This window comes from Chenopodium album, chromosome 19 (assembly GCF_948465745.1).
Source record: "Chenopodium album chromosome 19, dcCheAlbu1.1, whole genome shotgun sequence".
NCBI classification, from domain to species: Eukaryota; Viridiplantae; Streptophyta; class Magnoliopsida; order Caryophyllales; family Amaranthaceae; genus Chenopodium; species Chenopodium album.
In genome coordinates, this window is record NC_137852.1 from 9,785,342 (window position 1) to 9,798,775 (window position 13,434).

Here is a 13,434-nt window from a genome sequence, read left to right on the forward strand (position 1 = left end):
GATTTTAAAGTTTCAATTAATTAAATATTAAATATTATCTTTTAATATTAGGAATTTTATCTAAATATATAACAAATTTTAGCTCATAAATACAAAAAAAAAAAAAAAAATTAAAAAAAAAAATCAAACAAACCGTGCATCGCACGGGCTTCATCTAGTTAAAAATATATTTTGATTTAATGATTTTATCTAACTATCAGATGAATGAGATAATATTTATTTCAATTTATAAATTCAAGTTCTATATGCGTAAAATTTGAATAAGAATAATTTAAAACTTAGGGTTCATTTGGCATTGCTGTGGTTTTCTGTTTTTTGTTTTTTTGGTTTTCAAACACATATGATATAAGTCATATAATAATACAAAAATTATTTAAACTTATTAAAATCATGATAATTTTGAAAACTGACAACAGAAAAGTGGAAACACCTTTTTCTTGTTTCCAGTTTTTGGTTTTTTGTTTTCTAAAAAACAAAAAACAGAAAACAGAAAGCGATGCCAAACAAGCCCTTAACAAAATATTTTATCTTTTTTTTTTTGATGAACACAAAATATTTTATCTTAAATTAATGTTAAAATAATAAAATAGAAAATAAAAACAAAAAATATTAAGAAATAAAAAAAAAATATATATATATACATAAATGAAATATTTAAAAACCGTGCATCGCACGGGCTTACATCTAGTCTAATATATATAAGGGGAGTTTTTTCCCGAGATTTTAGAGTGCCACTAGGATTTTTATTTTTAAAAAATTATTAGAGCGCCACATGGGATTAATATTTTTAAAACGTTACAATAGGATTATGCCACCTAAGATTAGTTAAAGTTATATTTAATAAATAATTCAAGTGTCACATAAGCATAATTGACCAATGAGATTTTAATGGTTACATTAATTAAATACGAAATATTATCTTTTGAGATTAAAAATTTTATCTAATATTTTAAAACAAATACGGAGAAAATGATATATTACGTACAACTAATAAAATAACAAATGTAATCACATAAATATGAAAAAAAAATTTTAAAAAAAATAATAGACCGACCCGTGTATCGCACGGGCTTCATCTAGTTAATACGAAATTAGAGCATAATCCGTGCTAAAGTACGAAATATATTAATCAACGATTATTGTTAGGAAAAAGAAAGGAAGAGAAGGAAAATGAAACAAACTTTATTTGGTCATTGGTTATGATTTGCTCCCAATGATCTTTAGGTTTGGGCTTGGTACCCTGAATATTATGGTTCAGCCCAAGCCTGGAAATTTTTAAAAGTCATTTTTATATACTGTGGGTTTCATAGAAAATATGAATAATTTATTTAAATTGAAAATTTTGAATATAACCATCAAGTACAAAACCAAGAATACCATAGAAGAGGGGAGACTATATTACAGTCTGATTGTTTACATTCACAGATCGACATTTACTCCAAATTTGTGCTCATCACTTCATCAGTACAAGATATAATACGCGACCGGAACGTCTGGAACCAATATTCTTGTGAAAAGCATTCCATGTATCTTTTAGTATTTCGAGTGCAGGATCATCCCTTGGCCGTCATCTTCAACATGAAGATGCGCAGAACAGGATCATAGGAATTTGTCAATCACATGGCCATTGACCGAGGAAGTTTAGAGAATCAGGTCAGGGATCTCCCAGCCCATTCACGTTCTCGTCGCTTTTCCTTTGCTATCATCCTATTGAATTTCTGTTTGCCTTTCTCCAAAAGAGGATCAATCACAGCATAGTCATTGGCATCTTCACTCCGTGACATGTTATTCTGCACACAGATTTACACACAAAAAAGCCTACATCAATCATCACATCCAAGCTTACTTTCTAAGCACAGAATGGCAGTTGAACAATCTCCTACATCTGTCATTATTCATCAGTATTTTTCCTCACATGTAATACCATTTTTTCAAAATTTCAAGCAAATGATAAAATGTATGTAATCAAGTTAAAAAAAACATAAATAAATAAAAATAAAAATAAAAAAGATCCTTACAAATAGATGCAAGTTAACACATTACAAAGCTAAACATAAAGCAGCCTATGAAACAGCCCATGTTTTCAGTCATTATCTGGTCTCTTACGATTGCCCCCTTCTACAACCCCCTCTCACCCAAACAAAAAGAAAAAAGAAATATGAATATGATGCATTTCTTAGGATTCCAAGGTAAATGGTACTTAATCAGCAATGAGAAAGTCATCCTGGATCATCAAACTTTTCCAAGTGTAATCATAACTGAACATCACGTACATAACAATTTCAAAAGGGAGCTCCTGTTCTAGGTGGAACTGCAGTATTTTTCAATTTATTAAGGAATCTACATCCCAACTTTATCCAAGTAAGAATTGTATAGCGTTATTTCAGATATTTCCTTTAGAGAAGTTTGTTTTCTGAGTTTCAATTTGCAAATGGCAATATTGGAAAATTTGAACACCAGATAAAATAATTCTAGCAATAACACAAGGGGAGAGGAAGGATAACCTTTCCAGGTTCAGGTGCAAACTTCAGGTGGACAGTTTTCCAGTCAGATAGATCTTCATCAATTCCACTTTCGGATTTTCCACTCGGTTCAACATGCTTTTTGGCCATCGAATTTTTGAACCGCTCAAGTTTGGCAAGTACCTGGACAGCACATATGCAAACCACCGTACAGTGTCAATTTTCCAGATATTTTTGAAAGAAAGACCAGCCATGACCAGGCAGCTGCGAAGCAATTGCAAAGCCAGAATAAAGAACAGATACAAGGTATAAGTAGCGAAGAAAAAGAAACAGGACCAGAGATATATTTCTGCCCATCCTTTGCCCTGTCTTTTGTCTCATTGGAGAATACTAAGGAGCTTCAATGATGTTATACATGGTATAAAAATTTGGTTCGTCTTTTCCATTAAAAGTTATAATTTTTTTTCCAGTCATTGACAAAAAAAGGGGAGAGGGGGAAAGAGCTTAAAGGTATCAATAGCAGCATAAGTGGTGCTTTAATGTAGAGTATCTATGATACAGAAGATTATTCGAATAATTATGTATTTATGTTTACATTGAATAACTACATATGACTGCCCATATTTTAAATACATGCTTGCATATAATTAGTTTGTCAGTCATGCTACATTGCTACTCATTTCTTAAGTCAAAATCTTAATGATCTAAGAGATTGAAGCAACATTTATCATATGCACAAGGATATACCGCCTCCGTCCTTTTATTCTACCCACTTTCATTTCAGGTGTTTTTTGTTATACCCACTTCTACTTTATTCCTTTTGACATAAAATCTTTGACAATCTTGCCCTTCACCCCACAACTCACTTTTTTCTCACAACCACCCACCTTTATCAATATGTCCTTGTTTGGTGAATCTACAATAAGTGGGTTGAACAAAGTCACAAACAAAAACACCATATGAAAATGGAGGCAGCAATACTTTCACAGACACAAATTTCGGGTGCTAGTGTTTTCAGCAGACCTTTACTATATTGAGGACAATTATAGGTGCTGAGCTGCTGACACTTTCTTTACAATACCAAGCTGCATAAATAAAGGTGCAAGAAAGAAATAGTGCAAGGATAGGAACTGAAGGATAAGAGAAATGATAACATACATCATCTTCACGTCCCTTCAGTCTCCGCTTCTTCTGTTTCTGCAACATTCTTTCTCGCTCAGCATTATTTAACAGCTGCAGGTCCGTGTCAGCATTAACTATACGCACTGCCCTAGCTTCAGATCCGATTCCCTTTTTCCTGATAGACAATTTTCCCACTTTTCTTTGGTCATCTGAACTTTCAGGATCTGACCTGCTGGATATAACACCAGAAGAGTGTTCTGTCACAAACTAGAAAGTTTTAAGCAAGGAAGTAGGCAAAAATGCCGCATGTCAAAGAGCTCACAACACAATTGAAATTTTGTGAACATGACTACTAAAACATTAAATTCATGAGATAAACCCAGAAACACAGTTGATTTCTGAAACAACATTGTGAAATTATCAATAACAGCAATTAATGTAGTCTCCGTCATCATACTTCAAACAACATAAAGCATGTGAGCTTAAAAATTTACTAGACAAGTCAACCTAATTAGCACGATAACAAGTGAAACTATCCCTTTTCTTGCAAGATCTCAGCATTACCAAATAGAGGGGCCAACGACCAAGAATTAAAAATATACGCCCCACTTAAACAAGCAGAGACAAGGGTTTTACTGCTGAATGCGTCACCAACATAAATGTTATCTCACCAATCTGCTGTTTCGAAGGGAAAACTTGGCAACCCTAGGAATATCACTATAAGTTAATATCTGCAGGTTGAAATTGATATTAAGCAACCACAGATCTTAGAAACCAAACAGTAACTTATAAAGTTATTAGAGATTAAAAAAAAAATCCAATAGTTAAGAGATCCCTCTCAGGCAACAGCAAGATAAATTATAACAACAAAGCCAAAAATGGTGAGTAATTATCTTTCTTAGTTCAACCTTTGGGTGATAGCTACTTGGTCATTTTATCACTCTTAAAAAAAATCACATGAGGCACAAGACTTTCCAAAGATAACACACTAGCTGACCAATAATTCAGTTCCTTGACTAACAGAGATTCCAAGTAGGTAACCTACAAAAAAAAAAGTGAACTTCAAATTGTCGCCCAAAAATTTGTACTATCAAAATTAAAGAATTTTCTGTTACTCTCCCCATCTACATCCTCCAAAGCCCTCTTTCTCGCTCACTCTCTCGCTTGCATATAATTTTTATTCTAGGAGCACTTTTATGGCTCTCAGTTCTATGACAATGTGTTAGGCGCATTTTTATGTCTGTTATATGGCCTAATATTTTACCAAGCTCTCATCACTAGGGCACTAGGCATCTAAGATGCAGCAAAGAAAATGACGTGCAGCATCAAGAATAAATTAGATGAAAATAGGTACATAATCAAGGTAAGGCTTTTAGTTTTTAGTTTTTACCTTGGGGCTGACTTCTGCTGATCCGTGGACTTTGACCTCTCTAATATAAAGAACAGAAGACAAAGAAACTAAGTTAAAGATTCTGACACGGTGAAAATTAGAACATAGCAGTACAGTTGCAAATCAGGAATTGTACAACTGCATGAACACATACAAAATTACAAGGTAAAACTAATTTGGGAAGGGAGGAGGTATAAGAGACAGGGTATCTCCCAACTTCAAAGATCTGATGGATGATTCTTAGGCAAATGCAAATTACCAATGACTGACAAAGTGACAAGGAATGTGAATAATAAACTGGAAATATGAAAAGAAAGTTGAAAATTTGAGCATGATTATCTATCATCACATTCATCAGGGAGTACACTTGAACAGTGAAAGTAATCTGGACAACAACATAGAGGGGGAATCCCTCTCCACTTCTACCCACTTGTCTCATTTCTAATCAGGCTATGCCTACATGCACATCAATATCTGCAATTGTAAGTAGGTTTGAGACTAAAATGACTAAGTCCAAAGCCACCATGAGTGAATAAATTTAGATAATAAAGTAGCCATACCACTTTGAGACTTTTGCTTAGTATTAGTAGGAAGATCACCAATCTCCATTCTTTTCCTCAAAATCTGCTCACGCATTCGTCCATCAAAACTTATTTCATCCTCATCACTGTCACTTAAAGCACGAGAACCAGATAACTCATTAGGTTTCCCTTTTATTGACTCCTGATTTTTTGAATTCAAAGCTTCTCTCACAGATAATTGCAAATCCCTTGCACTCTTGAGTTTATCTGGATTCTGATAGACAAAAGTTTAGCAAAGACAACAATTATTAGCTTAGACAAAGTTAAGACCGCCAAAAGGCCAAAACAATTATGTATATTTGTGCAATGGTCACATTTTCGATACATAGAAAATTATTTGAATCCCCAAGAGAAGTATTTGCCAAGCAAGTAATATCACTATTTAGATTTAGAATTGATCAATTAAACATATCAACATACTTCAAGTCTGAAGAAGGAAACCCATGAAACTTGTTCTATTGTTAACAACATAAAGACAAAACTTAGCTAAATATATGTCCTGTAAAGAATTATATTTCACTATCTGAGGAGTCAGGACTTATTATTTTTTTGTTTTCTTCACTTTATTACCTGAAGTTTATTACAAAGATTGAATGAATGAAGTCCCCTTAGAGTCCAATACTCCTGTTTATGCTACAGCATTACTTTTTTTCATTTTCCTTAATCTTTGACATGGGCCATGATAATTTTCTTCTCCGATTAAAAGCTTTATTGCATTCCTAAAAACCAAATAAAGAAAGGGAAAATCTATTCTTCTCTATCGCCATGTGGGCACATGTATAAATAATATGTCATTGTTTAAAAATTCACTATAAAAATGATATGCTGGCAAGCTGACTTCAATAAACAATTTAGTTCTTCAAAAGGCAGTATTCTCAAGGACATGTAGGTAAAAATGGACATATGTTCACAACTCAAGAAGATACCAAGGTATGGTAGTACCATTTCTTCAGTGAGATTGTGTTCTTTCAGTAGACGAGGATCATCCAACACATCATGACTGCTCTTAATTTTCTGCTTCACAGCTGTCAAATCCCTCTCATCTTCTTCAGCTTCCTCACCAAATGAAAGTAAGTTCAGCTTTCTGCATCAGAAAATTACAACTTGAATGGTTAAATGATACATATATGCATAGATATGAAAGAAAATTGTCAACATCCAGGAAAACTCACTTCACGGCTTTCTTCTTCAAATCTTTGTTCTCTTTGTCAGTTTCCAACTGGGGCAACTTCTTAGATATTTCTCTTGGGACAATATCTTCAAAGGGATTCCATATAACCTACTTATAATCAATCAACCAATTAATCAATCAAAGCCTTAATCCCATAAGAAAAAAATAAATAAATGTCCGAACTTCAACCATTTCCTTTTTGATCTTCAACATCCCTTGCCAGTTAAGAAAAATTAACAGTTTGAAGGAGGCTTTTTATTTATCAGACAAAAGGATACAGTGGGAGATCATACACTTGCTGTTTGTCTCAGCAACTACTCTCAAACATAATGTCGAGGTATAATTAGACATAAATAAAAGGGTATTCAAATTGTGTGTGACAACGTGCGTCAAAAATAAAATGTGTGACAGCGTGCGCGTGTGAGAAAGAGAGAGAAATCAAGGAATTTGCATGGCCTCATACATTGAATACAACGAAGCTACCATAGTTTTAGCCTTAAAAATGTGAGAGATTATGTTCAACCTTGAGGTTCTGAAGACATGCGGATAAAAAGAAACAAATGGCATGCATGAGCAGAACCAAACCTCAACAGATGTTATCTTCAGAGCAGGGTCCAAGGGTCTGTCATCCTTATCAGCTTCAACTTCTCCTATCCGGAGAAGATTATATATAGAATCTCCAGTAACCTGCAACAGAACATACCAATGTAACTTGCAAGAAAACATGAAAAGGGAAATGTAGAATACATTATGTGACACCGTCAAGGGAAATATAGCTTAGCTTTTTCTTATAAATATGTCACCTATTTTCATAGCCAATTTTAGTTTCTTGATCTTATCTGTAGTAAGTTAGTAACCACTTACATGCTTGAGTTAAAATCAACAATCATGGTATTAAGGAACACGATTTGCTATTTGCTGGCAAGAATATAAGACAAGACACATCTCAAGAGTCCTCAGCAGAAAGAAGATTACCCCCTTCTTCCTTCAGTTAGAGCTACCATTACACCATTTAAACTACCAGGCAAGACCTAGTTGCAAAGCAAAACAACTCCATTCCAGATCAACACCTCTGTCAGTAACTCGCAATTGGGAATACCAAGGATATCATTCACTTCTCTTGTTAAACAATATTATGCAATTTCTGACAGAAGGCTTATTCATGCTGGTAACAAGATAGATATATATAGGTTACAGGGGTTTGTATGAAATATATGAAGCATCAGAAGACCAAATGAGCTTATAACTTATTAGGTTTGTATCTTCTCAATTCTCTGACAAAGCATGCAAATGGACTATGAATTGTTTACTTTGTGCATGTTCAATTGATAAGTGGACCTCTAGTAAATCTCCAATTGGGTCGCATGGTAGTAATTAAGTACAATATATAAACCAATTTAATTTCTTCTCCAAGAAACTCATTTAAAGCCACAAATCTGGTCACTTTTGACTGACTACCATTCTAATGCAAAACAACTCTTATTGTCAATTAATTTTTTTTAAACTGAAGCATGAAGGTATATAATCACAAGGGTAATGGTTGCAAAAATCTTTTTTCCAATAATCTTCCCAACTCCAAAAGCCACCCGGACTGCCTGACTAACATTAAATTAACATGGTTTTTTTAACATGACTTAGCTTCTTTATTAGGCTTGATTAGATAGCGTAATTATCATACTTCTTGAGCTCTGATAACCAACACAAGGATGGAACATACACTACCGCTGTTTTTATTGAATTAATATCCCCTAAGGTTAAATCAAGCGAACCATGTCACTAGATCTATGAACAGTAAGAAAATTAATTGACATGTACTAAAATGAGATTATCATCAAAACTAAAATAGCCACAGCAAGGCAGCCAAGAAATAATCTGCTTTGTACCAAGACACTGGAATCTAGAGATTTAAAGGAGTGATCTATTCAAACATGGGACATTCTAATAAATTAAGATCGATAAATTAAGGGTGTGCTATCAAATGACTCATCAGCTAGAGGCCCTAGAGCCAGAAAAAACATAAGTATATGCAGCATATCAACTTCAGGTGTCACCCACTAAATTCAGATCTGATCTTTGTAAAGGTTGCTTATAACTTTATTCCTGCATCATGCTTGCATCTCCTAAAGTTATCAAAGTACAATATGTAGATTATCTAGATGCTACAAAACCTACATCTATGTTTCCATTTAAATCAACTCACAAGTTCCTTCAAAAGTAGGAATATCAAGTATCAACAGAATAACAGATATCTCTTCCTTTTTTTTATTTTTTGAATATATGTCTTCCCTTATGTCCAACCAACCACAACCAGGGCAACCAAATGAGGAAAAGAAATACTTGTATAAAAGAAGAAAATGAGGCTCAGTGCTCAAGAACGGTATCTTCGTAATTACAAGTATAAATATCACAATATTAAAGGCAAAGATTACCATACCTTTCCAAAAATCGTATTTTTCTTATCAAGCCAATCACAACGGTCCAATGTCATAAAAAATTGACTTCCATTTGTATGTGGAGAACCAGCATTTGCGCACGCAACCAAGCCCCTATGGTTGAAACGTAGACGAGAATGGAATTCGTCAGAAAATGCTGCACCATATATGCTTTCACCACCTAACCACAACAAATTGCTGATCAAGATGTTGATAATCAGCATGATACAAAATTAAATCCAAGAGCTGCACACAGCAAGTAATTGTTTACTAAGCACTGCTAATAGAAATATACAGCATATAGATGGAACATCCATTATTTTACGAAAATGAAAATCCTTATAATTTCCATATCTTAACATCATTACTGGAGCCAGTATCTTAACAGTATTTGTTTCAAGATGTATAAAGAACGCAACTCAACATCCTCAATGCAGCAACTGAAGTTTATTTTATAAGAGAATGTTTTGCATGTCATATTTATCCAAAATCTTCTTTCATTATAACTTTATAAGCCAAGTCCTTGATGTAATGACAGATTATTTTTTTTAGTAGTCTGAACTATTTTTTTAAGCCAGCTCACTTACATATCAGCTTAAGCTCTTATACTTCTCTAAAGGTGCAATCCTCTTTATGGCGAGCCCAAAAGAAGTAAAATGTCAAGTATGTTGAATGCGGGACCAGTAAGAATATAAACAATGAAATCAAGAGTTTACAAAAACACAAGTAGCACTTATTTTTCCTAATTTCAATTTCCATCCCAAACAAGCAAAAAAGAAAATATTATTATAACCCTAAAACCTTCAAACATGAACTAAAACCAGCTTGTTATTGTTCATAAAACATTATTTAAAAAAAAAAAAAAAAAAAAAAAGAGGACCGCATTCTGCAATTATAAGATCATGAAATACATCATATTGAAATTAACAAGCTCTAAAGCAAACAATTTAAATAATTAAGTTCAAAATTTTAGGCTACCCAGTACAAATATTTCTCCATTCTAACCATCAAAGTGGAATCTCTAATTCAAATGCACTCTCAAAAAATTCAAAATCCTCCAAATTCACTCTACTTTATGAGTACCCATTATTACAAACAAATGCCAGATTATCTCATATCCATCAATCCAATTGAAAACCCATCACCACTTTGCTACCGAAAACAAAATTAAACCCCTAATTCCATGCTCAAAACAAGTAAATTGGACCAAAAAATACCCAAACCCATCACAGTATTACTACATAAACAAAATTAAAGCCCTAATTCAATCATTACATGCTCAAAGTAAGTAAATTGGATCAAAAAAATCATCCAAAAAAAACCCTCAAAAGTTTCAGGTACCCAATTAAAATTAAACATCATTTTCTCATAATCAACAACAAAATTGAAAACCCATCTCAGTTACACTACTAAAAACAACAACAAAGCCCTAATTGAATGATTAAAAGTTGAAATTGATAAATTAAGAAGACAAAGAGGGAGAAAAGAGAAAATACCGAGGCCAGTTGAAGTGGGATCACCACCCTGAATGAGAAAACCCTTAATAATGCGATGAAAAATGGTGGAATCATAGTAACCTTCAAGGCAAAGCTGAACAAAGTTTCGAACAGCTTTAGGAGCTTCTTTAGGCCAAAGCTCGATGTCAATGGGTCCATATGTTGTGTGTATTACCACCTTCCCTTTCGTCGGCGGCTCCAATACGTATATCGTCGACATGTTTCCGATCAAATTAGGAGAGAGGATTTTGCAATTTGTTGTTTTAATTTGTGTTGCTTTTGTTTAAGGCCCTCCTAAATTCCTAATACTCCCTCCGTTTTTTCGGTGGAAATATTTTGACATTTTGCAATATTTCAGTTCAGTTCAGTTCTTATATTACGAGTAAGGGCCTGTTCTCATTGACTAAACTCAGCTGAACTGAACTAAACTGAACTGAACTCAGCTGAACTGAACTGAAATGAATATTTTATAAGAGAAGGATATTAGGAACTGAACTGAGCTGAACTGAACTGACTGAACTGAATTGAATTTCAACGTAAGAGAACAAGCCCTAATTTCCTTCTCTCATAAAATATTTTGTTTAGTTCAGCTCCAATAAGTTCAGTTTAGCTTAGCTCAGTTCAGTTCAGTCAATCAAAACATGCCCTATTGTTAGTGATTTATCCATCCGAAAAAAGAAAAAATTATTCCATAATCTATATAGTATTATGGATTTTTTTTTTTTTTGAGAAAACAGAGCAATTCATTAATTAATATCAAGTTCCGCCAAAGTTAATATGCTTTGGGGAAAAGAACTCGTACAAACCCTCTCCGAACATTCACTCGTATCTCATCTTGCTATAGAAGGGGCTACTCTGTTAACATAAGAAATGTTACAAGCTTAAATAACTTTGCTAAGGTACGAACTTCATCATAGACAATCCATATTGGAGACCAGCCACACGCACTACTATTCAAGGTGTTTATTACTATCAAGGCATCCCCTTCGATCCAAACTCGGTCATATCCCAGCCTCCTAACAACATGGCATCCAAATTTCACCGCGGTCACCTCTACAAGCTCAATATCCCAGCCTTTCGGTATTCTCCTTACTACTGCCCATATAATGAGGTCATTCTCATCCCCGGCAACAACACCCACACCATTCCCCATATTAGAGACAACGTGAGCGTCTATGTTGATCTTCACAGAGTTGTTGAGGAGGCTTGCACCAGTCTACATATGGGTCTGTGTTGTATTATGAATAATTGTTAAATTATACTGATGAATTTTTTTTTTTTTTAGGAATAATGAATAGTTTATTGCTATTTAATTGTTATAGTTTTGACATATTGATAGTTAAAGTATTTAAAGTTTTGCATTAGCATTCGCACCCGTTTTGCTTCAAAAAAAAATGTTTAATGACAATTTATACTCCGTATATTTTAACTTACCTGTCTTAGCATTCCCTAAACAAGTTGGGTAAATAATGTTGTTTAAGCAAAACAAAAGATGTACAATGTCAGCCCACTTACCCACCATTCTCTCTCTCTCCTCAACATGGAGCTAGAGAATTCTTCAACAATGAAGGTCAATCAAATCAACAAAGGGGAAAATGCTCACAAATGACAAACGCCTACCATTTGGGGTTAACTATACCCTTAGTCAATATATTTTCTTTAAGGTTTTCGTTAGATGAGTGGTGGGTTGGTGTTAGTAGTGTTGGGGTTCGTCCGCCATTGATGATGAGAAAAGGAAGATGGGAGGTTAAAGAAGACGTAATTTACGAAAGGAGGAGGGGGGAGAAAGTGAGACAACAACAAAAGAACAATAATATGTTGATAATTTTTACCAATTTTGCCACTAGAAAAACATTCAAACTGATGCTCCCTCCGAAAACCCTACATGGCCTTTAAATAAGAAAATTTTAAGTTAATATTCATTAAATTTTTTAGTTACTTTAAAAAATAATTACTTCATCTATTTCACACTCACTTGTAAGAAATTGTAAAGTTGTTAATAGTAGTAGTATTTATTTATACAAACTCTTAACAAACTTTAAAATTTGTTGTGAATGTAATGAATCACTAACCGACTAATTTTAGTGATAAGTATCTAGTCCTCATATAATACGAAGTACCTTGTATTTATTTTATAAAAAAAATGATTCAACAAAAATAATTTAAGTTTTAAAAAATACTTTCTTTGTTTCTTATGTGAATTTTCATTTCACCTTTGTGAATAAAATATTCCAATGACAAGTACCTTTCATTACCAATTAATAATTTTATAGATTATAAAGCATAAATCGAGAGGAATCTAATAAGATATTCTTATTACCAATAAGTATGCTTTTCCTTAACTAATAAGAATAAAGTCAGTTGAAGTAGAATATTTGAATAGTGTAAAAGTCAAAAAAGGAAATAAAATTAGATTAATTTTACTAAATTTAAATGATTTTTTTATTGCACTTAAGTTATTTTTTTTTATTGATTTTAACTTATATTTACTATCATATTTGATTTGATCTTTAAAATTGCTTATTTTTCCTAGTTAAAAGCTTATATTTACATAATTGGACTTATTTTTACTGAACTAATAAAATTAATTAAACAAACTTAAATTATTTTTGTTTATAATATTATTTGAAAAAGGTAAAGTAACCGCCTGGATTTGACTTTTTTATCACTTGAAGTGGCCGATGAGTGGCCAAATTGTGAAAACTTTTAACGTTTTTCGTTTTAGTTTGCACTAAAATTACATTAATTGATATAGTTTTCTTTGTTTTCTTATTGAAATT

The 13,434-nt window shown here is 33.1% G+C and overlaps 1 protein-coding gene across 2 annotated transcripts; it reads right to left on the bottom strand.

Moving 5' to 3' along the window:
- Window positions 1-1,302: 1,302 nt before the first annotated feature.
- On the bottom strand, window positions 1,303-10,953 carry LOC145594589 (peptidyl-prolyl cis-trans isomerase CYP57-like). Of its 2 annotated transcripts, none has more exons than XM_081650911.1 (10): window positions 10,655-10,953; window positions 9,161-9,339; window positions 7,312-7,413; window positions 6,728-6,834; window positions 6,498-6,639; window positions 5,535-5,769; window positions 4,975-5,014; window positions 3,621-3,813; window positions 2,505-2,645; window positions 1,303-1,790 (listed from the first exon to the last, which is right to left on the bottom strand). In XM_081650911.1, exons 1-10 carry the CDS (start codon window positions 10,872-10,874, stop codon window positions 1,650-1,652), a joined length of 1,500 nt encoding a protein of 499 aa, XP_081507037.1. In that variant the 5' UTR covers window positions 10,875-10,953; the 3' UTR covers window positions 1,303-1,649. The 2 variants fall into 2 exon arrangements, with proteins under 2 accessions (XP_081507037.1, XP_081507035.1); XM_081650909.1 differs by having other exon boundaries at window positions 3,621-3,816.
- Window positions 10,954-13,434: the final 2,481 nt, after the last annotated feature.